The 25,484-nt window shown below is 35.8% G+C and overlaps 2 protein-coding genes across 4 annotated transcripts; one reads left to right on the top strand and one right to left on the bottom strand.

The window, feature by feature from the left end:
• Nucleotides 1–3,044: 3,044 nt before the first annotated feature.
• On the bottom strand, nucleotides 3,045–8,489 carry LOC147283932 (protein HEAT INTOLERANT 4-like). The gene is made up of 11 exons (XM_086243950.1): nucleotides 7,970–8,489; nucleotides 7,818–7,876; nucleotides 7,137–7,261; nucleotides 6,984–7,043; nucleotides 6,092–6,150; nucleotides 5,448–5,527; nucleotides 4,817–4,855; nucleotides 4,315–4,377; nucleotides 4,141–4,188; nucleotides 3,900–4,028; nucleotides 3,045–3,586 (listed from the first exon to the last, which is right to left on the bottom strand). The coding sequence occupies exons 1-11, from the start codon at nucleotides 8,271–8,273 to the stop codon at nucleotides 3,539–3,541; spliced, it is 1,014 nt and encodes a 337-aa protein (XP_086100076.1). The 5' UTR covers nucleotides 8,274–8,489; the 3' UTR covers nucleotides 3,045–3,538.
• Nucleotides 8,490–10,652: 2,163 nt separating this feature from the next.
• LOC147283931 (uncharacterized) lies at nucleotides 10,653–13,910 on the top strand. Of its 3 annotated transcripts, none has more exons than XR_015122440.1 (3): nucleotides 10,653–11,933; nucleotides 12,752–12,994; nucleotides 13,885–13,910. XR_015122440.1 is itself a non-coding variant. In XM_086245227.1 (2 exons), the coding sequence occupies exons 1-2, from the start codon at nucleotides 10,678–10,680 to the stop codon at nucleotides 12,759–12,761; spliced, it is 1,266 nt and encodes a 421-aa protein (XP_086101353.1). In that variant the 5' UTR covers nucleotides 10,653–10,677; the 3' UTR covers nucleotides 12,762–13,137. The 3 variants fall into 3 exon arrangements, 1 of the variants encoding a protein (XP_086101353.1); XR_015122441.1 differs by lacking the exon at nucleotides 13,885–13,910 and having other exon boundaries at nucleotides 10,653–10,813; nucleotides 11,752–11,933; nucleotides 12,752–13,135; XM_086245227.1 differs by lacking the exon at nucleotides 13,885–13,910 and having other exon boundaries at nucleotides 12,752–13,137.
• Nucleotides 13,911–25,484: the final 11,574 nt, after the last annotated feature.

Below are 25,484 nucleotides of genomic sequence, written 5' to 3'. Positions count from 1 at the left end.
GCTACAGTTTTTTTTTTTGGCCACTTACTAAACTTCAATAAAAAGCCACAAAGGCAAAGAGCAGTAAAGCAACATACAAACCAGAAAAAACAGAAAACAAAGCAGTAAACCATAAGAACAAGACAGGAAAACAACTCAGCAACCAAACTAAACAAACTCCTAAAAAAACAGATAAGCTAAAAACCAAAATATCAATCTAGAGGAAGCCCATCTGCCACCAGGACTCCAATTAAGGAAGATGGGGTGAGATCACCCAGTCCTCTGGACACATTCTCCTGCAAGCTAACAAGGCAATTGCATCAGCAACACCATTTGCTTCTCTTGAAATCCAAGACCATCTAACAGATGAGAATTCAGCTGCAAGATCCCAGATGTCTTGAATGATTGGAGAGATTTGCCAAGCAACACAACTGACAGACTTGTTAAGAGCATCAACCACAGTCTTAGAATCAGACTCCATCTCCACATCTAGAATATCAAATTTCTTAGCACAAAGCATCCCTTGCAACTAACAGCACTACCACCAATCACTTTACAACTGCTATCTCTGACAACTACTCCAATCCCAGCCTCTCTAGAGTCCTGGAACCAAGATCCATCAACAATCTCTCCAAATGTCAACAGAAGCACCGTTTGCAATTTGCCAAAATGAACCAGAAGCAAGTAGCTCTCTGCCCTCCAAAAGACTTGACCAAGCCCATGTAGCTCTACCTCCTTTTTTAGCATGCCAAAAATCAGACTGAGGGAAATAAATTCCCTTAAGCACCCTAGCCCATAAAGAGTCAGGATCATGCACCAACCTCCAAGCTTGCTTAGCTAAGAGGGCAAGATTAAAATCCTCCAAATTTCTAAAACCAAGGCCCCCCTCCTTCTTAGACAATCCCATTCTATCCCAATTAAGCCAGTGGATCTTCTTTTCCTCATCTTTTTAACCCCACCAGAACTTTGAGCAAAGAGAATTCAAATCATCACAAACAGCTTTGGGAAATTTAAAAATTGCCATGGGATAAGCTGGGACAGCAGAGGCTACAGCTTTGATCAAAACCTCTCTACCTGCAGAGGATAAAAAAGCTTGCTTCCAACCTTTAACCTTCCTAGCAACAGAGTCTTTGACAAAAGCAAGGGCCTCTCTCTTAGATCTACCCCATACAGAAGGTAACCCGAGATACTTGCCTGGATTAGAAGCTTCCACCATATTCATTGTAGCACAAATGTCCTGAATAATAGTTGCATCTGTGTTCGCACTAAAAAATAAAGTAGACTTGTTATAATTCACCCTTTGACCTGAAGCAATCCCATAGTTATCCAACAACTGCTTCATCAGCAAACAATTAGATTTGGTAGCTTTAAGGAAGAAAAGAGAGTCATCTGCAAATAACAAATGAGACAAAATAGGACCCCCTCTACTCAGTCTAATTCCTTTCAAACTTCCATCAGTAATCGCATCTTGCACCATCAGAGAAAGAACATCACTCACAAAGAGGAAAAGGGAAGGGGATAATGGATCCCCTTGTTGAATTCCTCTAGAAGGGGTAAAAAAGGATCCAGGTTTGCCATTAATATTGATGGATAAAGAGACAGTAGATACACACTCCATAAGAAGCTTCACCCATCGAGGATCAAACCCCATTTTCAACATAGTAGCCTCAAGGAAATCTCACTCCACCCGATCATAAGCTTTATTCATATCAATTTTCAAACCTAATTTTCCAGAGACACCAGCCCTCTTAATTTTGATATGGTGGAATGCCTCATGAGCAATAATAATGTTGTCTTGAATTTGCCTCTTAGCCACAAAAGCACTTTGAAAAGGGGAGATAATATCTGGCAAAATAACTCTTAGCCTATTAGCTAAAATTTTCGAAAGAATCTTATAAGAGAAATTACAACAGCCAATTGATCTGAACTGTGTAAAATCTTCAGGAAAAGACACCTTTGGGATAACAACCACTCTTGTCTGGTTCAAAGAATGGAGAATAGATCCTCCCTTATAAAATTCCATCGCCGCTCTATTAATAATCTCTTGCACAATGCCCCAATGTTTATGGTAGAAGATACCAGAAAAGCTATCTGGTCCTGGAGCCTTTAAAGCCCCAAGATCAAAAGCAGCATGCTTCACTTCTTCCATAGAAACAGGAGCCAACAGAGAAGCATTCATGTCAGAAGTGACAACAGGTTTAACACAAGAAATAGCTTTAGACCAATCCATTGGGCCATCAGTAGTAAAGAGCCTTGTAAAATACATTTTAAAACCACTATGAATAGCCTCTTCAGATTCAAGCCAATTACCCTCTTCATCCTTTACACATAACACTTTATTGAATTGTCTTCTCTGTACAGCGGTCAAATGAAAAACTTTCGTATTTTTATCCCCACATTTAAGCCAATCAACTCTTGATCTTTGTTTCCAATAAATCTCTTCACCTTCCCATAGAATTTTTATCTGTTTAGAAATAGAAACAATTCTTTCCTTGCTCATTTCCTCACAAGATTTATTCTGCTCTTCAATTAATTCCTTCATCAACAAATCAATCTACCTCCTATTATTATAAAAAAACTTTCTTACTCCATACAGTCAAATTACTTGCACAAGCTTTTAAATTTTTCTCCCATCTCACAGAACTAGTTTCCAGAACAAGAGGCTACAGTTTGATGGCTCATACTACCCACATCAAAATACATGAAACAAAATTTGTAATAAGGGTTTTTCAATTGTACCTTCGTAAGTCTGTTAAATGCTTTTCCATTTTGGAAGAAATCTATATAGTATTTACAGAGTCGCCGTACTCAGACCATTCAACTGGCAAGAATGCTCGTTATTCAAAAAACAAGAACATCGATCAAACGGTTGTTTGAATGGCTATTTGTTCAACAGACGGTCCCATCTAATAAGTTTTTTTGGTATTTTATAATTGTCATATTGCCTTTTGTTTTTTTGTTAATTTGGGATGGGGACAATTATGTTTTCCCAAAAACTAAATTGAGTTGCGAAGGTACAATTATGTAAGAGAGGTTGTATACAGGAACATCATAGAATTCGTATAATCAATTGCCCAACAAGACAACTGCTTTATTGTAGAAAAAGAAAATTACAAATTCAATTTCAGAACAGTAAAGTGTTGTCATTCATCTTGCTCCTACAATCCAAATTTTGGCAATACAAATTGAATGTCAATTAGAAAAAGGACGATCATTACTCAAAGGGAGAAATGAAGACAAATTTTGAGCCAAAGAAAAATTCCAGCTTCTCAACTCAACTAGTACAAAATTTAAAAGCCTCAATGTATCTTACAAATTTTCTCCTATGGTAACAAGAGCACCTCATCTTTTATCTAGAAATTCTGAAGCTACAAGTTTACATCTGTCCAGGAGACATCTAGACTGTGTGATCAAGAAATATATTAAGGCACCAGGGGATTGCCTCCCATACTTCCTCATTGTAGTTGATGAATTCTTTAACACAAGATACTTAATTCAGCAGCCATACTAAGCTTGGTACATTTTACATTGTGCATCCTCTTGACCTTGATGAAACCAATCAGAAAATCTCATGAGCCTTGCCATAATACCGGTTGATGAATGGAGCCTGCAAGGAAAAATCACCCAAACAACGTAAATATTGAAGCATATCATAGTCCACTTCGATATAACAAGTGCAAGGGTAATGAATGCTGGAACGTTCAGAAAAGCACCTCAATTATATGGCAAACATGCTAAAAAAAGAGAAATTAAAACCAAAGAGAGGATGCATGTAATAAAAGAAGCTAATTGCATGACTCTGAGAAGAAAGCAAAACCACCAAGTTCAAGATATATTCATGAAGTTTTAACATTGAGTAATCACAACTATCTTCGCCAACAGTTCCTCAGCAATCAATATACTAGTATTTAGAACATTACCTTAACACTTGATACATCTGGAGTATCGGGTGTATGCACGGGGTAGAACTTGTAAAACTTCATACTTTCAAATGCAGCTTTAGATTCCTCACTCATTTCTTCAATGGCTTTTCTCCGGGCTTCCCTTGCCTATAAAAGAGAGAAACATAAAGAAAAATTATCTGAACTGCCAAACAGAGTTATGCTTTTAGACAAATAAGGTTACAACACCCAGATATAACCAATGAGCCCTGCAAACTACCTCCCGATTAGCTTTCTTTGCTTCACGTACTTTCTCCTTGACAAACTCCTGAGACAGCCAAAAAAAAAAAAAAAAAGGAAAATCAGCTACAACTGGTTCCAGGAGAGGGAAGGAAGCAGAGAGAAGTGGGAAGTTATGAACTTATGAGTTACTTCCATCTTCCATAAAATTTACCTTGAAGGCATCTTTCTGATCCGGAGATAACTCCTCCTCTTCTATCAGCTTATCAGTGAACTCCTACAGAATTAGAGACAATTTAGTGCAACAAGCTTTATGCCATATTCTAACTCAAGATGTGCATCTCTTAAATGCCAGATATGTATTCGGTAGTACTGGCTATATATCCAAATTAAAATTTATTACTTCAGAATTACTAACACATTAATGAAGCATCAATGCATGACGGTAAGTGCCTGAGAAGACAGGTCTCATATAGATATGGATCCCATATAGAAGTATCTATGATACAAATGGTTTAAATAATCCATATACTCGAAGCATGGGCCTATAGGAAAATAATCCTAGCCACTTGAATATAACCATGTTTATAACAATGACAAGCAACAAGATGCAGAATATAAAGTTGATAAGATGCATTATAAGCTATTACAATTTCAAAATTGAATTGATCCAAAATATACACAAAACACAAACATCAAAAATTTTGATTCTGTACCTCAAGTTCATCCATCTCCCAATCAAATTCACAAAAAACCTGCAAAGGCCAAAAAAAGAAAAGTTACTTCACAAGATATATGAAAGTATACATACTATAGTTATCAGTTTCATATCAGCAAACCAAGGAGTATGTTGTGCAAAAAGCAGAAATGAAAAGATTGATCTTTTACATCATATGTCCAATTGCCAGAAACTTATACCTCCTGTCTAAGCCTTCCACAGGATTTAAATGGTTTATGCCAAAGAATACAATCAAGAGTACTAGCTTATTGGACAAAGAGATTTAGAAGAGCTCCTAGCAAAACTGTGTGAAAAATCATGCTTGTGGCTTAATTGAAGTTTGGATGGAAACAGGACATATTAGGACGTGGGGGGCTAAGAATAACAATTTATCCATCGCTTCATGGCTGGATGGCAGCCTAGTCCAAGTCTTTCTTTTTCCATTTCTCTTTATGAACTTAGAAATTATTTCTTGTATATTCTTGTGTACTTAGATTGGACCCCTTCTGCACTCCTGATTATCAAATAAACGGGATATCTAAATCCAGATAGACTCATATCGTCCATATCCAAATAATTTGATGTCCACCAGTTTGTTTGTTTTTTTCCATTAAAAACTATACCCTTACCGGCTTTGGTTCTGCTGGAAAAATTATTGGGACCTCAGTGCTCTGCTCAAGCTCATCTTCCTTGAAAGGCTGATAGAAATCTGTTGAAGATGACAGCATGTCAAAACCAGTACAGTTTAACATCAACTACAGATAATGATGATTGAGTACCAACAAAAATGAGCTGAAACATCCTATCTCAATAACCAAATCAAGTAGCAATCATGAAGCCCCAAGTGTGTCATCATCAATTTCATAACAAGATGAAGATAGTGCTTCCCTTTTCACTCCATAACACTATATTTGAACAATCATGCTCTTCATCCTAGAAAACATATTTCAACATCCACTACAGATAAAGAAGATTGATCACCAACAAAAATGAGCTGAAACATCCTATCTCAATAACCAAATCAAATAGCAATCATGAAGCCCCAAGTGTGTCTACATCAATTTCATAACAAGATGAAGATAGTGCTTCCCTTTTCACTCCATAACACAATATATTTGAACGATCATGTTCTTCCTCCTAGAAAAACATTTTTGAAGATATGGAGAGAGAGAGAGAGAGAGAGAATCTAATATTCTTCAGTAAATGGAAAACTTCTATAACATAAATGTGAAATTTGGCAAGTTTAACATCATAAGATAGTTCGAAAACCTACAAGGCAAGCAGTACTCAAATTTCTTGAGACGGTCTATCTTCATGTGTTTCAAAGCAGCCCTGCAATAACCAATTGTATAAATAATCATAAAAAATATAAAAAATAAGTAAAGTCCTTGAATAATGTATCCCAATTAAACAATGTAAAACAGACATGCACACATTTTTAATTGTTAGGCATCACATGTCCAAATGACAAAAACTATGAAAGTATTAATTCAAAACTCAACAGCAAAATGACTCCCAATAAACAATAAAGGTAACAAAATACTCTATCAGACAGAGAAGAACAAAAAATATAGCACTAACATAGACTTACAATCACACTTTATATAAAGCATATGTGCAAACACACCCAGGCTACTTTATAATTTATATAGTGTGAATTTCAATGTATCACTTATGATTTCGAGTACAAGCACAGGCTTTGACTTCAGACTAGAAGCAGCTAGGAGGCTTCATTAATCAGCCTCAATCCAAGGTTCAGAGCCAGCCAATGGAAAAACATCAGCAACTCAAGTCCAAATGAATGTTATGATACACATTCGATGCAAAACATTGTCATGGACAGCTGTCATGTATGTTAAACAGTAAATCATTCATTGGCAATTCAACATACAATAACTAATGGCTACCAAATAACCTATGATGAAAGGTAGCAAAACCAAAGGAAAGACTACATAATCAACCAAAATTTATTCATTTTACATTGAAAAATATGGGATAAATATTTGGAATACAGTACTTAAAAGAACACAGTAATTCTAATCATTCCAAAATAATATTTTCAAACTGATTATACAACAATAACGAAAACGTAGAAAACATATCGAAATTCAATTAATAAACAGGAAACCGAGGGTAAGAAAGTGAGAATAATGGTGTGATTCTACCTTCTCTGAGTGCAGCCCAAGATAAATATTTGAGATTTTAGTCTATCAACCTGGCTGTCTCTGTAGAAATTTTAAAGTGCACAATGATATCAAAAACTGACAAAGAACTTTGAAAAAAAGGCCCAAAGAGAAACATTCACACTAAAACCGTACCTATTCTCTAAAGGAATATATGGAATCCAGTCCATTTTCATTTGTTTCATTGGAATTATTTCTTCAGCCTCTCTCTGAACTGAGTTAATCCCGATTTTATCGGAAGGTGGGAAAGGTGATACAACCTATTAAAAAAAAAAAAACAAGCAAACAAAATTTAGCATGCAAGAGATTAATAATATGAATCCATGCACACTGACTTTTACTTATCAATTTTTGAAATTATAAAGATATAAAACATTTACTACAAGCACTGTAAAGCATAATAAGAAACACATTGCCCAGGAAAAAGGAAAGGAATAATGCGAACTGAATTCAGTCTAGGAAACAAACACTACAAACTACGGCAAACTAAATCCACAATCAAATAAAACTATTTGCTGCAAACACAAGAATCAGAACTATAGGAAACCACAACAACAAGAACAGATTCTATGAGCAAAAATTGAAGTCTTAAGAAACAACAAAACTATGAAATCATTTGATTTTCTTAATTGAATTCAATACATTTTTGAAGTGATGGCATAAAAGTTCCATTACAGTTAAAGTCAAGCTTCCACAGGAAAAGGGTTTTTAGGTTTTTTGTAGAAAAAGTGAAGTAAAAAGCTAATGAAGTTGAGTAAGGAAAATTGGGCATCTAACAAAGCAGAGAGAGCAGAGACATTGAGTTGTTGAACTTACAGCGACAATAACCGGAATGCAGACAACTTTGTTTTCACCACTGACAGAGACCAATTGGGCTGCAAAGAAAAAGAGAAACAATGATCAAATGCGCAACAAACAAACAAACAAAAGCTTACAAAGAAGATTTGGAAGTGGGTTTTGTTGGTTACGCTCAGTGCAGCCGAAGAGGTAGACTTTGTGGCCGTAGAGCTTGCCGCCCTCTTCGAAAGCTTGTTCGAGATTGGAGAAATCCCACTTGAATTGGTAGACGGAGTCCAATTGGTCCCACTCAGTGCCGACAGGGAAGGCAGCCTTCCATAGATCTTCGAGGTTTCGGGGCTCCTCAACGTACTCGGGTTCGGGTTTGGGCTGGGCAGCCTTGACCCGCTTCGGCCGCCGAGTGGTGGCTTTGCTGCTCGGATTCGGCTCCTCTGCCTTCTGGGTCGCCGCCTTCCGCTTAGCTCCTTTCCTCATTGTATTGTCTTCTCGTATTGTATTGTATTCACAGCAGCTCAGCCTCAGCTCGCCACAGAGAGAGAGAGAGAGAGAGAGAGAGAGAGAGAGAGAGAGAGAGAGAGAGAATAAGGAAGAGAGAGAAAGATAAAAATAGGGTTTGGCGGTGGTTCCGGATTCGAATTTTGGATGGAGAGAGGGAGAAATAGAGAGAGAGAGAGAGAGAGAGAGAGTTGCGTTGTTTTTGTATGTTAATGTGCGTGAAATTAACGCGGAGCCTCCCGATTTCAAGAGGGACGGGGTTTGTTACTTTGTTAAGTTTTGTAAGTTTCCAGTCCTCTAGAGAGAGGCGCGGATGTTTCCATTCAGGGTTAGAATATAGGCCCAACTTGGGCTTGAGCCCGCCACAATACTAAAATAAAATAGGCTTAATTATCGATTTACCACCTAAAACTGTAACTCATTTCCATTTTACCACCTGAAAATTTTTTTGTCCCAAATTACCACCTGTAACTTACATCCATGTCCCATTTTACCTTGTTCCGTCAACAATTCCGTTAATGCTAACGATCTGGCCGTTAATGCTGACGTAGCGCGCTAGATGTGCGCCACGTGTCACATCTTTTTTTTATTTTTTCGCATTTTTTTATTTTTATAAACTTTGAAAATTCATTAAAAATAGTTCCGAACTCAGAAAAATACACGAAAAATTCCTACGGACTCGTCTTGACTAGCACTAATTTTATATAAGGTTAAATTACCAATTTGCCCTCTAAAAATTTTCAAAAAAAATTAGAAAGTTCAAATTTATTTCTAAAAAATTAAAATAAATTTTCCTCTATTAAATAAATTCTAGAATTTTCGTAAACTCTTGGACAAATTCTCAAAAATATTTTGAAAAATTACCAAAAGCTTGTTTTAGAGAATTATTTCGAGACTTTACAGAAATTTTAGAATTTTTCTAGAATTTATTTTATAGGGAATTTTATTTTTCTCTAAGACCGAGAGGTCTTTTGGGTAGCAAGTGTTCATGAGAAAGGTAATGTTAGTTTTTAGAAGACTAACGGTGCAGACCTCATATTTTTTGGAGTTCGGGAGATTATTCTATGAATTTTCAAAGAGTCTAGAGTATTTTAATTTTCTAGAAATAAATTTGGACTTTCCAAATTTTTTGGAAATTTTTAGAGGAAAAATTGGCATTTTGACCCCATAGTAAATTAGTACTAGTTAAGACAAGTCGGTAGGAATTTTCCGTGTATTTTTCTAAGTTCGGAGCTATTTTTAATTAATTTTCAAAGTTTATAAAAATAGAAAAATCAAAAAAATCAAAAAATACAAAAAAGATGTGACACGTGGCGCACATCCAGCGCGCCACGTCAGCATTAACGGAATTGTTGACGGAACAAGGTAAAATGGGACACGGATGTAAGTTACAGGTGGTAATCTGGGACAAAAAAACTTTCAGGTGGTAAAGTGGGAATGAGTTACAATTTTGGGTGGTAAATCGATAATTAAGCCAATAAAATATTAAAAAAGAAGAAAAACAAAAAAAAACAAAAAACAAAGGCTTTGACCCCAAAATCAAGTAACATGATGAGTTGGAATGAAGGGTGCAGGTGCATCTTTTAAAAGTGGACCGAGGTTTTAATTCTAGCGAGTGGGTAATTCGTCTATTGTCTGCTTGGGCTCCAACTAGGGCCTATTCTGTCAGTCAGTGGCCCAAAACATTGATATATATATATATATATATATATACAGGCTCCTTCTGTTGAGGTATACCTCAACTTATTTATGTTGAGGTATACTCTGTTAGAACCTTGATCAAAGTTAGATAGGCAAATGATTTCCGATTTAGCTAATTTTTTGCAAGGATGATCTATCAATGGAGATGTAAAAAATGAACGGTTCAGATCGACACAAAACGGCTTGTGTGGGCTCTAACAGAGTATACCTCAACATAAATAAGTTGAGGTATACCTCAACTTATTTATGTTGAGGTATGACCTTGTTGGGGCCCACACGAGTTCTTTTGTGTCGATCCGAACCGTTCGCAAGGATCATCTTCATTGATAGATCATCCTTGCAAAAAATTAGCCAAATCGGAAATCATTTGCCTATCTAACTTTGATAAAACAAATGGACGGTTTTATCGAAAATATTTGATTCGTCCATTTATTTGATCAAAGTTAGATAGGCAAATGATTTCCGATTTGGCTAATTTTTTGCAAGGATGATCTATCTATGGAGATGTAAAAATTGAACGGTTCAGATCGACACAAAAGGACTCGTGTGGGCCCCAACAAGGTATACCTCAACATATTTATGTTGAGATATACCTCAACAGAAGGAGCCTGATATATATATATATATATATATATATATATATTTGTCCCATGCGATTGCAAGGTGTGAAGGTAAGATAGCTATGGCGGTTGAGACGAATAAATTTCCCAGTGTAGCGGAAACAATCGCCAAGTTTGGAGGAAAATATAGGTCCGATGCGAAGTTGAAGAAAGCCATAGTGGATGCTGGGATTCAAGGAAGAGTGAAGCCTGTGCAGGGTAAGTCCCTATTCTTATGTTTCGTTCAGATTATGAGCGATGATTCCGTTTCTTTCGTTGTTAAAGCCATTAAATTGAGCGATGTTGATGGATGCCTCCGAAGTTCCTCCACCTCCACCAATTCCATTTATTCCATTCCTTCTAAATTACTACGGCCAGTGGGTTATACACCCACCGTCTCGTATATTGATCCTCGCTTTGTGAGTTGCGGCCTCTTCGGCTCTCGTATTGTTTTCACGGGCATGACGGACCATTGCGTGCCTAATCTAATTTGGGCGTTAGATGTTGATGAAATTGTGAAACCCAACTCGCCCTTCAATCTCTATCCATTGCTGAGTTTCAATCATGTAAAATATGCCCCCAAGCTGGTGGAGCTGCAAGGCAAACTCTATGCTTTCAACTGTTACTCCGAAGATCCTGAAGATTGCTTTATTGACGTGTTCGACCCGACTCTGGGTTTATGGACTTGTCTGCCATATCCTTACTTTAATTGCCGGATAGAACACCAACATTTCTCTACTGTAATTGCCGGCCACAAAATGTTACTCTCCCATCGCCATGTGAAAGGAGTGTTCTGCTTCGAGCCTGAAATTAAACATTGGATAAAACTGTCTTCTTTGGGAGCTGGCCTTCCCTTTGAAGGCAATGCAGTTAGAGCTTTTGATGCATGTGGTGGTTTCCTAATGTTTAACTATGAATTTGGTAAACCTGATACTATATCAGTCTTCTTCATGTCGCAGCAATTTGACTCTGTCAAACCTTTGAAACCTGTGAAGCTGCCTTGTTTGCCTCATGAATTTAACATTTCCCACGATTTTAGTTTTGAGTCTTTTGACCATCTAGGAGGTGGTGCTGGAACTTTCTGCCTTGTTCTTAACACATTCTTCAGCAAAGTGGAGTATGAATTTGATGGTTTTGTTTACAATGATTTTCCGCAGCACAAAAACAAGGGGTTTGTTCTTTTCATAACATTTGAATATGAAATCACCAAATCGGACTCGGGCTCCGAATTGGAATGTACGTACAAAATCCTCAATATGAACCTAATTGAATACACACCCCATACTGAAGTGGAATCAGCTGTGACCCTTGAATATCTTCTGTATGATACCTTTGTGCTGTAAGTTCTTCTGACTCCTACATATATTTCCTTTCTTTAACTTCCTCATCCGTTTATTTACATTTATGTATTTTATCAGCGATATATTTTCTCTCAATTGCAAGTGTCTGAATGATAAACTAAACCTGCAAATCAATTGCTTATTTGCATGGCCTCACTTCTTGCTTGTAAAGTATACAACTATACAACAATAATCAATGCCACTTGTGTTATGCAATGTTTTAGTGATTGTTGTCGTCGTTTGTGGATGTGTAATTTGGTGAAAGCAACCAATCAGTTGGAGAAAACATGCATGACCACACTGGCTTAATAGCATAATAATATAAATGAGAATATTCACGTGGAATTTATTGCATTTTATGTGTAATATGTTGAGAACCCCAACACAATCAACAAACTAATTTAGTCTTGAGATTGGAATATCTAGGATTGAATAATCTACCATTCTACCTGGCTGTGAGTATGTGCAATGCACAATATGTTAGGGAAAGCCTGAATTTTAACTTATTTTAATTTCATTTAATCAACTGAAAAAGTCACCATAAAAGTCACTCGTAGAGAGGGGTAATAGGCTAAGGTTGTTAAACTAGAATTATGAAGCTTGTTGATGGAATGACAGCTATTTTCTTTCTTTCTTTCTTTTATTTTATATTCCTTGAGAAGTAAAAAACTACCATTTTTTGTTAACTTTTTTTTTTTTTTTTTTTTTTTTTTAAGTTTGTAATTGAATTTTAGCTATTGGATTTGTTAATTACTTTTTGGGAAAATACATATACCTGCATATGAATCTTTATATATGTTTCCTCCTATTCCTATAGGGGTGGTTGAAGAAGGGAACGAGGTACGAATGGAGAGATAAGTGCTTCTCTCCACCTTCAGTTGCTCGCATTCGCAGTGGGTAAAACCATCTCTCAATGACATGACTGCACCGTAGAAATGGGAGAAATTAATTATTAGAAAAAGTGGTGTGGTGAATACTTCCTATCCCTATCCCATCTTAGGTGTGACCAGGGAAGGGGGGAACGGAGCGGACCCGGACCCGGACGGAAGAATCCACTTTGGTGAAAAATGCTAAATTACAATTTTTTTGTTTCCATAGTTAATTTTGTTAATCATGTCTCTGTGGCTAGTTAATAGCTCCAAAATTGCAATTAAGGTTAAATCTAGATTTCTGTCGAGGACCTCTAATATTGAACGTAATACGAAGCCCAAGTACTGACTACTGATTACTGAACGTATTGTCTAGCCCAGGGCCCAGGCCCAATTGAGTCTAATATGTGTATTATGTGAGATCAAATGTACTGACCGTATGTCATACTCATATATACAGCAACACTTAATTAAAAAAAATTAAATAATTAAATAAAAAATAAATTCGGTACGGTACGGTATTTCTCGGTATTGAAAGTTCCATACCTATACCATACCGATTTAGACTCGGTACGGTACGGTATCGGTACGGTATATAATCGGTATTGTTTTTCGGTATAACGTCGGTATGGTACGGTATGGTACGGGTTCGGTTTCGGTATTTCGGTTTTAAATGCCCACCCCTAGTCGAGGTGTTATTCCAGTTTTTGTGTGTGGGTTTAGAACCTTATAATGGTAACTCAAAAAGATTGAAATAGCCTTCATGTGGGCAAATTCTGTCAATTAGTTTGGAAAATCTTGATTTGGCCTTAATTGTAATTATTAATTGACTAGGTGGATATGATTGACAAAATTAAAATCACTTCCTAAGTTGAAAATGGCTTGAACTAGAGGAATCAAAATTATGTTGATGCAATATATGGCTTCTAAACTGGTGCATCCATAGCCGCCTTTGTGCGTTCATAAATTTGAATGGATTCATAGTTATACAAATCCTGGAGTGTTTAATTAATTAGCTGCAGTGGACATGTATTTGTTTGATATGGAATTGGTTTGCGATTTATCTTAATCAACATAACAGGAGGAGTAGAGAGGACGAGGACACAAATATACTTTTTCTTGTGACAATTCTTCTTGCCTGATTTTATAAATATCATAATTAAGTGAATTTTTATTTTATAAATTATGTGCAAATGATATGTTTGGTGCAAAAATAAAAGGAACATTTTAGCTCACAGCATATGTGGGTTAATCTTTATTTTGGCCATGGTATGAAGGATTTCATTGAAACAGCCACCCTCATACCAAAATCAAAACTAACAAGCATAAATAAAAAACTAAGATAGAAAATGGCTAACAATTAAAACCATAAATAATAATGTTATATTTACCACATTTTTATACAACAATTGCATGACACCTTATATGGCATCTTAGGTGGACGTCCTTATCAGCATAACATTAAATTTTTCATTTTTCATTATCTTATTATAAATAACCACTCAAAGACGTCATGAAATTTGCATTTGCAGTTGTTGATAGCTCAATTAGAAGGGCCATGAAATTACTCATTTTGCACCCAAATTCGAACCCCTTCTCCCAACTCAAAAAAAAAAAAAAAAGGTCATGAAACCATGTGTTGAAATTGAAAAACAGAATTTTATTTTCATATATAAAATTTGAATGGTTAAATTCACGGCATCAGTATAATAGCATCTCATTGAAGTTTTTCGCAATTGTAAAGGATGATCTGCAGCTGCAGTTATTCCTGATCAAATGTTATGAAATCTGGAGAATCCTGTTAGTAAGAAATTAAGAATGGAAGATTCATTGCATCAATTTGTGGATGTCAGAGGATGGTACACTCCTCCAGTTTTATAATTCTAACTCTTATGTAAAACACAATAAGCAAGAGATTCAATTTAGAGTTCATAACTCAGATTCTGCTTCTAATTTTGGATAAAGACAAGCTGCCATTTACCCATTACCACTTATTTTATCATTTCACATCAGAAAATTGGGTACACCCTTTTAACATGACACGAGTCACATGACCTTGAAATATACATTACCTGATTGCAAGTCAAAATCATGTATGAGTTGCATAATTACAACTTTACAATGTAAACTATATATATAAAGACATCCAGTTATATACTTGAGACATACATGTATAAGAACACATAAGATCATTACTACCTGCAAGTCCAAACTTACCATTAGATGAGGAAGACATGGTGGAATCAACAAGCTAGCCTTCTGCTCTCTCTACAACTTGAAGCAATTGATTCTATGGGGCTCAATATTCTGCAGTGTGTATGAGAGCAGGGACTAGCTCTATTTATAGAGGTTGTCTCGGCAAGTCCTTCCCATAGTAGACTTTGTGCCGAGATACAATCCTGCTCCTCTAAGGTTAAGAGTCCTAGTTCATATCTAGGTGAAGTCCTAAAACTTCTATAAGTCCCTCATCCCTTAAACTCATTAACATAGCTGTTATATGGGGTGAATCCGGATAGACCATGGAGAGCTCAATTCCTTTGTTCTTAGACATGATGAGTTGTTTTGTTTCCTAAGTAAATTAGGATTGTCCATAAATAATTCTTACATTCTCCCACTTGGACAATACTAGTTTACTCAACAAGAACATCATAATTTGAACAAAAGATCCTTAGTGATCACGTGAGCTGCACTAAGCCAAAACTTACTTCAAGACTTGGTCAGTTTTTGACCATCAACCTAGAACTACAGAAAAACATATGCTTAACCAAGCATAAGCACTCTGCAATTACTAAGGCTGAAATCAAAACTACATAAGTCACCACAAAGATATGATATAATATCTTAAAAGCATTGAACATTGATTATAAAATCTAAAGCCAAAAGTCAAATGCATAGTCCTCTTGAAGTTTTTTCGAAAAGAAAACTTACTGATGCTTCAGAAATGAAGCTCTTTCACAAGATCAGTTATGTGTTTCTTTAAGCATTGTCAAAAGAAAACTAATGACAGAGTTTAGACTTGATGAGTATGAATGGTTTGCTGCAATGATGTTCTGAATGAAAATGATTATCCAAAAACTTATATTAAAAACGAAATCAATCCTGGAAACAAAATGAAAAAAAAAAAAAAAAAAAACAAGTTCATACAAAATTCGAAAGAAAACCAAAAACAGATAAAAACTACTCCCACTGAACTTCAGAATCTAAATTCTCAAGCACTCCCATTTTTGGAACATGATCTAAGAAAGCTTTCACTGGTAATGCCTTTGTGAAAGGGTCTGCCAGCTGAGCTTTAGTGGGAATATGTAACACTTGTAATTCTTCATTTCGAACTCTTTCTCTCACCATCAGATACTTTGGTTCTATATGTCTGGAACTTGATGACCTCTTATTATTCTTAGCAAAAAACACAGCAGCACTATTGTCACAAAACAATTTTAAAGGCCTAGAAATTGAATCCACAATCCCAATTTCCTTGATGAAATTTCTAAGCCAAAGTGCCTGTACAGCAGTTTCATGTAGAGCCACAAACTCTGCCTGCATTGTGGAGGTTGTTGTAAGGGTCTGCTTAGTGCTCTTCCAAGATATGGCTCCCCCAGCCATCATGAAAATATAACCTGTAGTGGATTTGTAGTCATCACTGTCACCAGCAAAATCTGAGTCTCCATACCCTATCAACTCAAGTTTTTCACTTCTCCTGTACACCAGCATATAATTCTTAGTCCTCTGCAGGTATCTCAACACCTTTTTCCCTGCAACCCAATGTTGATGACCTGGATTGAGCTGAAACCTACTGAGCATAGAAACTGAATGTGCAAGATCGGGTCTGGTGCATACTTGTGCATACATGAGACTGCCAACAAGTGAGGCATAAGGTTTAGTCTCCATTGCAGCCTTCTCAATATGATTTTTAGGACACTGACCTTTATGTAGTTTGTCTCCCTTACTCATTGGAGCCTCCCCTGGTGCACAATTCAGCATTTCAAACCTTTTTAGAACCCTATTAATGTAATTTTTCTGTGAGAGTCCTAAGAGGCCATGCTTCCTATCTCTGCAAATTTCAATCCCCAAAACAAAAGAGGCTTCTCCTAAATCTTTCATATCGAAACTGTTTGAAAGAAAAACTTTTGTTTCATTTAACAAATTTAAATCACTGCTGGCCAACAGTATGTCATCTACATAAAGTACCAGAAAAATGTACTTGCTCCCACTCACCTTAAAATAGATACATTCATCCAAGGGATTTTCTATAAAACCATTTGAAACTACAACTGAGTCAAACTTGAGGTACCATTGCCTTGAAGCTTGCTTTAAGCCATAGATTGACTTTTTAAGCTTACAAACCATGTGCTCAGTACCTTGCTCAATATAGCCCTCTGGTTGTACCATATAGATCTCTTCCCCTAAATCTCCATTCAAGAATGCTGTCTTAACATCCATTTGATGTAACTCCAAATTAAAATGTGCAACTAGGCTCATGATAACTCGAAAAGCATCCTTGGTGGAGACAGGTGAAAATGTGTCTGTGTAATCTATCCCTTCCTTTTGAGTAAAGCCCTTGGCCACTAATCTGGCTTTATATCTTTCTATTTGGCCATCAGATCCTCTCTTTGTTTTGAAAACCCATTTGCAGCCTATAGGTTTGCTATTTCCAGGTGGTTCAACTAAGTCCCAAACCCCATTATTAGACATAGACTCCAATTCTGATTCCATAGCTTTTCTCCAATTCTCGGCTTGGTCACTGTTGATGGCTTCTTTGAAATTCAATGGATCACATTCCTCCCCAAGGTCTGTTTCTTGTAGATAAACCATGTAATCTTCTGAAATTGCCGATCTTCTTTCCCTTTGTGACTGCCTTCTAGGTGCTTCTTCTACTTGTTGCTCTACTGGTTGCTCTAAGGGTTGGTGATCTTCAATCTCTGTTGTTACCTGGTTCTGCTCATCTAAAACAGTGTTCCTAAGATTCAAATCAAGGATTGTTGGTTCTAGGAAGCTTGTGGAAGTGTCAGGTTGTTCTTTTAATTCAAGTTCATTCGAAAACTGATTTTGGTGAGAACTAACATCTTCTATGAATCTTGCCTTGTTTGTCTCTACAATTCTAGTATGATTCTTAGGACAATAGAATTTGTAACCTTTAGATTTTTCCGGATAGCCAATAAAATAAGCACTTACTGTTTTGGCATCTAACTTCTTTTCTTGAGGATTATAAAGTCTAGCTTCAGCCCTACACCCCCATATATGGAAATGAAATAAGCTTGGCTTTCTTTTTGTCCATAGTTCAAAAGGTGTTTTCTGAACTGATTTGCTTGGAACCCTATTAGAAATGTAGTTTGCTGTTTTCAAAGCTTCTCCCCACAAGAAATTTGGCAAGTCAGTGGCACACATCATACTTCTCACCATGTTTAGAAGGGTTCGATTCCTTCTTTCAGCAACTCCATTTTGTTCTGGAGTTCCTGGTGTAGTGTACTGGGCTTGTATGCCTTGTTCTTGTAGGTAAAGAGCAAAAGGTCCTTTATTTTGCCCTGATTCATTATACCTACCGTAGTACTCTCCTCCCCTATCAGATCTCACAACTTTAATTGATTTATCCAGCTGTTTTTCCACTTCAGTTTTAAATATCTTAAAAACTTCTAAGGCTTTTGATTTTTCTGAGATAAGGTATATGTAACAGTATCTAGAAAAATCATCTATGAAAGTTATGAAGTACTGATTTCCACATATTGTTTTGGTTGGAAAGGGACCACAAATGTCTGTGTGTATAATTTCTAAGAGTTGTAGGCTTCGGTTTGAGTTCTTCTTCCTAGAGTTGGTCATTTTGCCTTTTATGCACTCTATACAGATATCGAAATCTGCATAATTCAATTCTGGAAGCATATTTTCTTTTTCTAATTGTTGCATCCTTTCTTTGGAGATATGTCCTAGTCGTTTGTGCCATAGGAAAGATGAACTTTCCTTAGATCTAGGTCTCTTAATCCCCACTGTATTTTCAATTAGATAAGTTTCATTAGGCAATTCATACATTAGTTTCCAATATCCATCAATCATTAAGGCTTTACCAACAGGAACTGAATTTAAATAAAAATGAAAGCCATCTTTATTTATATTAAAAGTAAAACCAGAAACAATAAGTTTGGAAATCGAAACTAAGTTCCTTCTCATAGAAGGAATGACAAAAACATTGTCCAACTCTAATATATAACCTGACTCTAGCCTAAACTTAAAAACTCCTATGGCCTTCACAGCTACTTTCACTCCATTGCCAGCATAAACTCTTGCCTCCTCCTCACTTGGTGTCCTTTTTCTTTCCAAGCCCTGCATAGTATTAGAAATATGTATGGGTGAGCCTGTGTCTATCCACCAAGTGTTCGAAGGAATGGTAACTAAATTGCTATCAATACAATGGAAAATATGTTTCTTACCCTTTTTGGCTAGCCAACCCTTATAGTTAGAACAGTTCCTTTTCATATGACCTTCTTTCTTGCAGAAAAAACACTTGAAAGGTGTTGTTTGAACTGGCCCTAAGTTGTGAGAGCTGCTAGGTGAGTTATTGGCTTTGGTAGGTTGAGGTTTGTTCTTGGGAATCTGATTGTCCTTAAAAGCCTTGTTCTTGCCTTTCTTGAACTGGTCTTTGATAACTAAGTTAACAACCACCTCTCCATTCTCCCTTCTGATCCTTTCTTCTTCTTGGACACAAATGGAGATGAGCTCATTCAAACTCCATTTGTCTTTCTGAGTGTTATAAGTAGTCCTCAGTTGTCCATACTGATTTGGCAGTGAGTTCAATGCCATATGAACCAGAAAGGGATCAGAAATTGCAATTTCCAGGACTTTGAGCTTAGAGGCAATGTCTATAAGCTTCATAATGTGCTCACGCACACTCCCCTGTCCATCATATTTAGTAGATGTTAAAGCAGTCACCAAATTCCCAGTTTCTGCTTTTTCAGATTCCTTAAATTTTTCACCCACAGCTTTTAGGAAATCCTTGGCATTTTCACAAGTATCTATCCCTCCTCTAACAGTATCAGTCATGGCTTTTCTCATAATGAGTAGAGCCATTCTATTAGATTTTTCCCACTTCTCCATCTTTACTTTCTCTTCAGCTGTACTCTCGGGAGTGATTGGCTTGGGCTTATCCTCTCTCAAAGCTAGATCATACTCAGATAACCCTAGGTAAATCTCTATGTCTTGTTTCCATTTCTTAAAGTTGGAACCAGTGAGGGTTTCTATCTGAGCAAAATTGGAATTAACTGGAAAACATGCAAAAACAAGTGTCTAAGAAACTGATATTGCAGAAAATATTCATACTTACATAAAAGGAAAACAACATACTGTTTATGCAATATCAAGCAACACTTTTGAGCAAGATAACTTGATATGTCCTTTATTCATTCCTTATCATATTACCAGATTACAAGAAAAAACAATTTCTAAGTAGTTCCTACACCTTTGGGCAAGAAAGCAACTACTTAAGAGTATCTTCATGTTTTAACCAATCTGCAACATGCTAGTATCAATCCTGAAAGAATAGATCCTTTGGGAAATAAATTCTGTAATTAATTTGATACTACAAGCTTGATCATGTAAACCGTAATCCCTAGAAACTTCTAATCAAGTCATATTACTTTGGTAATATTATTTAACATTGGTTTCTGGATTAAGATCAAAGAAAACCTTAAGCAATTGTTCTGGTATGTAAAACATAATATGGCAGCGGATTATAACCATTAATACTTGATTGCTTTAGCATGTTTATATAAATAGATATGCCAACACACATAAGCAGCTAAAATCCCAGAATCGTGAAATACAACATCATACATGACATCGGCATATAGTCATAGCAGCATATATATATATCTCAAACATCCTCAATGGTGGGGCAGCATGCTTAAACTGAAAAATAAACCTATGTGCATCCCCACGCATGCTCTAAGAAGAGAAAAGAAAATGAGAACTTACCTGGTGCAGAGAGCTCCTGCAGCACCAGTTAACCAAAAATATTTACAGAACCAAAATCGAACCCAAATTGCAATGATATACAAATTGATCGAATATCAAAGAGATAGAGAATAATAATCGATTTCTATAAATTATTGCAGTGAAAATCCTAGCAACCTAACAATCCAATTTTGTTTTCCCCTAATCTTTTCTTTTCTCTGATGTATCAAACAAAAAACGTGTCTTTTGTTTTTGAGATTCCTTAAGTTGGGCTTTACTTTATGGGTCATAAAAATTGGGCCTTCTCATAGAACTTAAAAACCTGGTACATTAGATGGGAAAACAGATACAAATTTTTTCATGCTTTTGTTTCTTGTTAAGCAAAAACATCAACTAGAAAAATCGTTCTTTTGATTCTTAAACATGTATGTGATGCTCTGATACCAAATGTAAACTATATATATAAAGACATCCAGTTATATACTTGAGACATACATGTATAAGAACACATAAGATCATTACTACCTGCAAGTCCAAACTTACCATTAGATGAGGAAGACATGGTGGAATCAACAAGCTAGCCTTCTGCTCTCTCTACAACTTGAAGCAATTGATTCTATGGGGCTCAATATTCTGCAGTGTGTATGAGAGCAGGGACTAGCTCTATTTATAGAGGTTGTCTCGGCAAGTCCTTCCCATAGTAGACTTTGTGCCGAGATACAATCCTGCTCCTCTAAGGTTAAGAGTCCTAGTTCATATCTAGGTGAAGTCCTAAAACTTCTATAAGTCCCTCATCCCTTAAACTCATTAACATAGCTGTTATATGGGGTGAATCCGGATAGACCATGGAGAGCTCAATTCCTTTGTTCTTAGACATGATGAGTTGTTTTGTTTCCTAAGTAAATTAGGATTGTCCATAAATAATTCTTACATACAAGTCATATTGTCGAAATAAAAAAATATATAAAAAAAAAACTAAGAAATATAAAACTGATATTTGATGAAATATGTACTCCAATATTTGGAAGAATACTGAGGTAGCATGGTTTTGGTTGGACAGTAATTAGCACAGCAGCTATTTATCAGACTAGGAGCAAGTGTCAAGGCCAGAAATTTTGTTCAAGGGTGTGCGCTTCAGAAATATAAAGAAAGCAAGATCATTTTCAATTGATTTTGTTATGTGAGAAACGTGTAGTGCAGTCAAGACTAATACAGATCATGTGATGCAGTAAAAGTCATTAGACTCATGACTGGTAGAATATATATATTTTTTTGCTTTTCGAACTTGGATACTTGAGTTTGATGTGGTCTGTGGTTTAAGTCGGTAATAGTTTGAGTGGTATGCTTGTGAAAGTGCAAATTTCTGCATGGCTATTTTATGTTCCTTCTATTATTTGTATTTTCCACACTAGATTTTGTATGTAATTTTAGTAAACATTCTTTGCAGGTATTAGAGTTCCAACAAAAGAAATGCAGTGTCATATTTGATCTGTCATGCAATCTTGCAAGGGTTTTGGAGTTCTGTACCCATGAGACACCTCAAGCATTTCTGTCTGGAGCTGATACAAACCTTCGAAGGTTAACTGAGTTGGTTGTCTTTATTCTGAACCACATAACTTCAGCCGAAGATGCTGAGTTTTTTGACTTGTAAGATTCTGTTCCTGGAAATTCCAAGTCTGCTGTCACTTTCCATTTTATCTTTCATACTTTTATCTTGCCTTTCTTTATCTTTTTTATCTCCTTTTTGTTTGATTTGATTTAATAATTCTGCTCTAAACTACTTTTGCTCTGTTGTGTACTGTTAGGGACGCATATGCATGTAAGGGTATTGCTATCAATGGCAAGATCTTCCATTGGAAACCCTAGCTTGTTCACTTTGTATGATCCATGACAGTCTTCATACTTTCTGGATTTTTCAGTTTGGAAATTTTCCTAAATTTTTTGGCATGCTCTATCTTTCTCATTGTTGGTTCTCATAAATTTGGCTATTTTATTATAATCTATGATAAGGAAACCTGTGGGACTGTTTACTTGGTATCATTTTTTTTTTTTCCGGAAAAATAAGATGTGATTGTATTGTATATAACAACATAACAATTGTCAATATAAATGACGAACACATAAAAATTGAGATTATGAAGTAACCAAAGGGATTGCCAATTTAAATAATGACAATTACGTAAAAACAAGAACACTACATTCTGTGTGGGGATGGCTTTTGGTGCATATGTTCATTGATGACTTCAGATGTGCGATACAAATAATTATTCATCCTTTTATATATGTTTCTTATAGGTATGTAGCTATGTAATGTTCTAAAGAGAATAAGTCAATAGCGTGAAAGGACGAGTTTGAATTTGAGCAAGGATACTTTGGTGAGGGCGAATATAGTAGATGAGAGTTCTACTATGAGTTCCGTTTTGGAATTTAAAAATGGACCAAAAGAAATTTAAAAAATCAGGAGCAAGTACGTAGCTCCAATGATAGAGGGTAGTTACTTATACATCTAAAAATCATAGTTCAAATTCTCCTCTTTTGATGACCTCTATTGTAATAAGAAAATAAACTCACTCAATCGTGTTTGGATTTATAAATTAAAGATGGCGATCAGACGGAGCAAAGTTGAATTTATCATTTCCATCTTCACCCAGCGAGTAAATAGAGACCTCTTCGAGTATGCGGACTCGATACCATATTCAAACATTTTTTCATATTAACATGATAATAAAATTAATATAAATACATAACATACTATATATATATAACATACACTTAACACACATAATTGTTTTTAATATAACATGAATTATATTACATTACAACTACATTAAGTCATAAAACCACCATTATATTTGAAAAGTAAACAAAAATTAATATATAATCATAAGAAGAGTATTTAATATATCTATTTATATTTTATTACATTAAACAAGTATAGGAGATGATAACGGAGTGTAGAGTATTATTCCTATACCTAATACCCTCATATAATTTTATCATCCCTTTTTTAGATAACTCTCTATATATTATAAGCTTGTCCTCATTCAAATTCATTCATTCATTTTTTTTTGGTAGAGAAATTCATTCTCTTTCTTATGGATATGCTATGATAAAATTTGGCCACAATTGTACAACAAAGAAAGAGTAGTTGGGTGCCACGTGTCACTATCATTACCAAAAGCTTCCAGGTACATTCCGTGGCAAAGTTTTGTTGACAAAGAAGCCTCATCAAGATGAGGGAAATGGGAGATGGCCCGTCAACTCAAAATTACCAAAAACACCTCATCTACCACGTGCTCATTATACTCTCATTAGTCATTACACTCATTAATAGCAATCCGTCCGTGATAAAACAGTTCAAGTTTGACTGCGCATGGTGCGCATTACGCACTACGACTGAATGAGAGATCCCCTTAGTTATAGCCTATAGGGGTATCTCGTGGCCTCATCAGTGCGCATCTTAGCATAGTGTAGCATTTTTCTGATGTGATTTGGGGACCAATCACCATACAAAGTGTAATATAGGTGGCAATTTGATTTTGGATGAATAAGCCTTGCCTTATCTATTATTCCTTGCATTTTATTTGTGTTAAATCGAAAACATCAATTCAATGGGTAGAATATCAAATAGTGGTATCAATATCACAGAAAAAGAAAAGAGTTGGAACAATGAGATATATATAGTGTCATTTTTATTCCATATTGTTAGGTTCGTAGGAAAAGATGTACCAATTTAAGTCCCATAAAAAAAAAACCAATATTAAGGAATTTCAATCATTCTTTGTTTATATTTAACATTTTAGTTGATTAAACATAAGAGGTAATGTAATGAAAATCTAAACTGAAAATTAATAACTTGAGAACAATATATGGGACCTAGTAAGATATTGTGGTTTAGACCTAGTGAGATCAACTAGAAAAATTGTATTATTAAATTACATACCTAGTGCTCGAATAGTTGTATATAAGCATAAAAGACAAAGTTTTTCAAAAAAAATGTTAAATTTTAAGCCACCCTAAGTGATCATATATTATTATTGTTGGATTGAGTTTGTGACTACAAAACTTAATAATCCATTAATTTATTAGATTAAATTCAACTATTAAGTATAATAAATGCTAACTTTTTTTTGGGTCTGATAATAAGTGCTCACTCCAAATTATTTACCAGGAGAGCATTACTGTCATAAAATATTCCCTATAAATAATTTTTTTTTTTTTGCAAAATAATTACAATGAAAACTTTTATTTTATGAGGGAGAAAGCTTGAAATATTAAAAAGATCCTTTCTTCTCAAGTTTTGAACAAACAATTACCTAATGTGGGTCCTATTTGATAAAAATGAATAAAATGTGGTTCCATTAAATGGGATGCAAACAAATATCTCAATCTTCAATGTGTTTCCATTTTCCAACTACTTTCCATTTTTATTTTTTTAAAATGGGAAAAGTGTTCGCCGTAACGCCGGTCCATCCATTGCACCACTGCACGTCCCGGTCAGAGCAACACACGGAAGACTCTCTCTCCCTCAGGCCACGTCATTGTCACAGAAAAAGAAGAATCAAAATCAAATACAAAAAAAAAAGAGAACCACGGTACATCCATCGCAACGGCGCAAGTTAGCCCCACCGCCAAGTCAGCAGCCGGTAACTCCTTTGGGAGCCCGACACGTGTCGGTCACTTCGTTTTTAGGGCTTGGGAGTCAGCGTGCGTGCGTGCGTGGGGTTGAAGCAGCTGCTGCTCTCT

This window comes from Dryas octopetala, chromosome 5 (assembly GCF_963921425.1).
Source record: "Dryas octopetala chromosome 5, drDryOcto1.1, whole genome shotgun sequence".
NCBI lineage: Eukaryota > Viridiplantae > Streptophyta > Magnoliopsida > Rosales > Rosaceae > Dryas > Dryas octopetala.
Note: the sequence above shows the minus strand (reverse complement) of the source record. Positions and strands in the feature narration are given on the sequence as shown.

Coding starts and splice junctions, on each gene's coding strand:
- LOC147283931 (XM_086245227.1), top strand. CDS start 10,678: ATGGCGGTTGAGACGAATAAATTTCCCAGTGTAGCGGAAACAATCGCC.
- LOC147283932 (XM_086243950.1), bottom strand. CDS start 8,273: ATGAGGAAAGGAGCTAAGCGGAAGGCGGCGACCCAGAAGGCAGAGGAG. Junction 5,528..6,091: donor ATTTGAGTACTGCTTGCCTT/GTAGGTTTTCGA, acceptor CATCTTCAACAG/ATTTCTATCAGCCTTTCAAG. Junction 4,378..4,816: donor GGGAGATGGATGAACTTGAG/GTACAGAATCAA, acceptor CTAATTCTGTAG/GAGTTCACTGATAAGCTGAT.